Raw genomic sequence first — 3,369 nt, forward strand, 5'->3', positions numbered from 1 at the left:
CCTGGGATGTGATTTAGGATTTAGCTGTCCAATCCCCATGGTTAAGCCTGTGTTATTCTAACAGCAGATTTCTCCTTTCATTACATAGCCAAACAAAGTTCACATTGAACTGAAACATTGTGGAAGTCAGTAGGAGGACTGAATGGTGGGCTGCTTGGCTAGGATTTCAGAGGCAGGAGAAACCTATTCCTAGGGATTTCCAGTTTCTCATTCATAAATAGTGGCTGAAGCAAGTGGGAACATCAATATGAACAGGTAGAGAGAAATGCAAGGAAATCAGAACCTGAGCAAAGAGAGTTGTTGGCTGATTTGTGTTTTCTCATACTCAATAAACCAAGGGGCTGAGAAAGGAAAACCACAATGGAGCTGAAATGGGCTGACATAGCAGTTTGGATTGATATCCTTGTCCTGTTTGCAGCCTCCCTGAAGAAGTCTGCACTACCATCGCAGATGCCGAGTGTCTGACGGCCCAACAGACTGTGTGCAGCCCGGTCCAGCCCAGCCCTGACTGCCAGTTGGTTTTGCGCCAGGTCTTCAACCAGTCTGGTCTTTACTGTGTCAATGTCTCACTGGCTGATGCCAACAGCTTGGCTATGGCCAGCACCCAAGTCAACATCCAGGGTAAGGCCTGAATCTGAGGGAGTCGGCCTTTCAGTGGTTCAGCTCTATCCTAGCTTCCAAGTCTTAAAGCTTCCGGGAGGAAAGAAAAGGTCTCCTTCAGTCCCTTTCGGTAGGATCAGCACTGTTGCAGCTACCTATCCAAACTCCTACTGTTCTTACTATCACAAGAGCCTGCATATGTCCTAGCTTCCAAGTCTAAGAAAAGGTCTCCTTAAAGAAAAGGTCTCCTTCAGTCCCTTTCGGTAGCTACCTATCCAAACTCCTACTGTTCTTACTATCACAAGAGCCTGCATGGTGCAGTGGTTAAAGTGTCGGACTAGGATCTGGGAGACGCAGGTTTGAATCCCCACTCTGCCCTGGAAGCTTGCTGGGTAAACTTGGGCTGCTCATGTGCTCTCAGCCTAACCTATGTCACAGGGTTGTTGTGAGGATAAAAAGGAGGAGAGGAGAACAATGTTTGCCATTTTGGGACCCCTTTGGGTAGAAAGGTGGGATATAAATTAATAACATGATTAGCAAGAAGGCTGGGCACAGCATCTTCATGTTCTCTGCTCTTAGAAGATAGGTATTTGGAGGAGATGCAGAAGAGCATTACAAGGCTGGACTGAGGCACTGACCTTCCATTCTTTTCTGGAGATGTATGCATTCTTTCCAGCCCTGTTTATTTGCTGCCTCTGTTACTTTGCTCAGCCCCCTGAAACCAAATGGAAACCAACTATTACTTCTTTCTCCTTTTCTCCTGCAGCAGGAAGATCTCCAGCCTCAGCCCAAGCGACCCTAGTAGTTGGCGTGGTGCTGGTTGTTGGTCTCTTAGGTGCTGTTGCCTATACCTACAGGTGAGTCTCTGCCTAGCAGTTCTGAGTACAGTCAGTCTGCGTCAGGAGTAAGTGTATCCTCTCTGAAGCTAGCAGCATGACATGGAAGAGTCTCGTGTCCGTCTGGCCCAGCACTGTCCTCTGACCTCTCCAAGGTCCTGGATGGGGGCCTTTCCCAGCCCTGCTGTCTTTCAGTTGGAGATACCAGGGATTGAACTTGGGACCTTAAGCATGTGCTTTACCACCAAGCAATTTGCTGTCTTCAGCCCAGCACTTCTTTCCCAGTACATATCCATTCTCCTCTTTGACGAAACTACCGTAAAGAGATAAGGCCACTACCAGAGAGAGAAAAGGCCAGAGCAGCAATGAACATAACTAATACCGCACCCTGCTCAAACAAATATCACATTATCATATGAAGCTGTCTTGTGTGGAGTCAGACCACTGGTCAATGGTCAGTAAAGGTCTGTCACGTCTCCTACTACTTGATCTTTTTTAACTGGACGTGTTGGGAATTGAACCTTGGACCTTCTGCATGCAAGCAGGTGCTCTACCACTAAGCCATCAACGGGATTAGCTCTGTCAGTGAAATCAGAAACTGAAATGGTGACTGGGATCAAAGCTTGTGGATGGATGATCCACCTGCTCCCTAAAGCTCTAAAAAAGCAAATTCCCTCCCCTACCCCCTTCCTACCTGCACCCACAGACCATTATCTTATAATAATTCCCCCACAAACCACTGCTCGTCTCCCATCTGTTCCAGTCTTCATTTCTGGTATGTGATAATCTCGAAATGATCAGTCTTACCCAACATTCACTGGGATTCAGTCCTCCATGGTGCAAAGTTTGCAGGGTAGAAGGGTATCTACCCGACGGATGCCCCTATCCTTTTAAAGGGTTATCATTTTGAATTCAGAATATCAGGCAGCAGGGGGAATCTGTGGTACTACAATATATTTTTTGGTGCCCCCATCCACCCTGGAGTTTTAGCAGATGTTTTTCCTCCCATTACAGGCGTGTCAAATACACTCCCCTGCGTACTGCGATTTCTGCCGGCACTTCGTCAAGGAACTGGTTGCCCAACCGTACCAGTGTGCGCCTCTTCCTGCGCCAAGCTTTCGGGAAGGGGGCCAGCGGGGAAAGCAGCCCGCTGCTGAGTGGGAATGTCATCTAAAGGCGGAGACACATGCCAAGGGACCTACCGAAGCCTTGTCAGCTACTCCCCATGGAGCCTGCACTGAGAAAGGAGACAGTGTCTTCCCCTGAATTCGTCCCCTCTAAACTGCCCTTCCCAGCACTGTTCTTTTTTTAAAGATTTCCAGCTAAGTAAATGCCCAGACTCCTTGATGCTGCCATCTCACTGCCTTGTCTGGGTGGGAGAGACAGAAACACCATTGCAATGTTAATTCAGGCAGGTAGCTCTGTGATCCTTTTTACCAACATTTTATTTTATACAATTCAGCCAGTGGGGCTGCGATTTCTAAAGGGGAGGAGCAGTGCCGGGACGGGTATTACTGTTATCTTCCTTTCCTGTTGAAAATCACCAGGCTGCTTTTACTTCTGCTGGGGAAACATGCATATCTGTAATTTTTCCTATAAGAAGTTTTTTTGGGGGGGGGGTTGGGGGGGCGGCGGGACTGGTTTTTAATCAGAAAATGAAGGGGTTCCCACATTAAAATTTCAACCCCACTGACTGCATTATATAAAGTTAGTTGTTAAAAAGGAAGGTGAAACTACTCTGTTATGTATTTCTGCCCTTGGTGATCTGCTCCCTCTGGGGTCAACATCTGTCCCATCTGCTGATCCCACTGGCAGTTAACATGCCACTCCTACAGCTAATCTGTGTTTTGCACTGAACGAGGTGGTAGAATTCTGTTTCAAACGGAAAGTGCTCCAACTTCTACAACCTTTACTGCTGTCCTTCCATCTCTCA

The 3,369-nt window shown here is 47.5% G+C and overlaps 1 protein-coding gene across 1 annotated transcript in view; it reads left to right on the forward strand.

Moving 5' to 3' along the window:
• The window catches only part of PMEL (premelanosome protein), a 16,946-nt gene extending 13,818 nt beyond the window's left edge, over window positions 1-3,128 (forward strand). Inside the window, exons 10-12 of the mRNA XM_015405872.1 lie at window positions 419-621; window positions 1,367-1,457; window positions 2,451-3,128. Of these exons, the coding sequence (XP_015261358.1) occupies window positions 419-621; window positions 1,367-1,457; window positions 2,451-2,610 (454 nt within the window). The 3' untranslated portion in view covers window positions 2,611-3,128. The remainder of the gene's footprint in view (window positions 1-418; window positions 622-1,366; window positions 1,458-2,450) is intronic.
• Window positions 3,129-3,369: the final 241 nt, after the last annotated feature.

Source organism: Gekko japonicus, unplaced genomic scaffold (assembly GCF_001447785.1).
Source record: "Gekko japonicus isolate JY-2015 unplaced genomic scaffold, Gekko_japonicus_V1.1 scaffold246, whole genome shotgun sequence".
Taxonomy (NCBI): Eukaryota; Metazoa; Chordata; class Lepidosauria; order Squamata; family Gekkonidae; genus Gekko; species Gekko japonicus.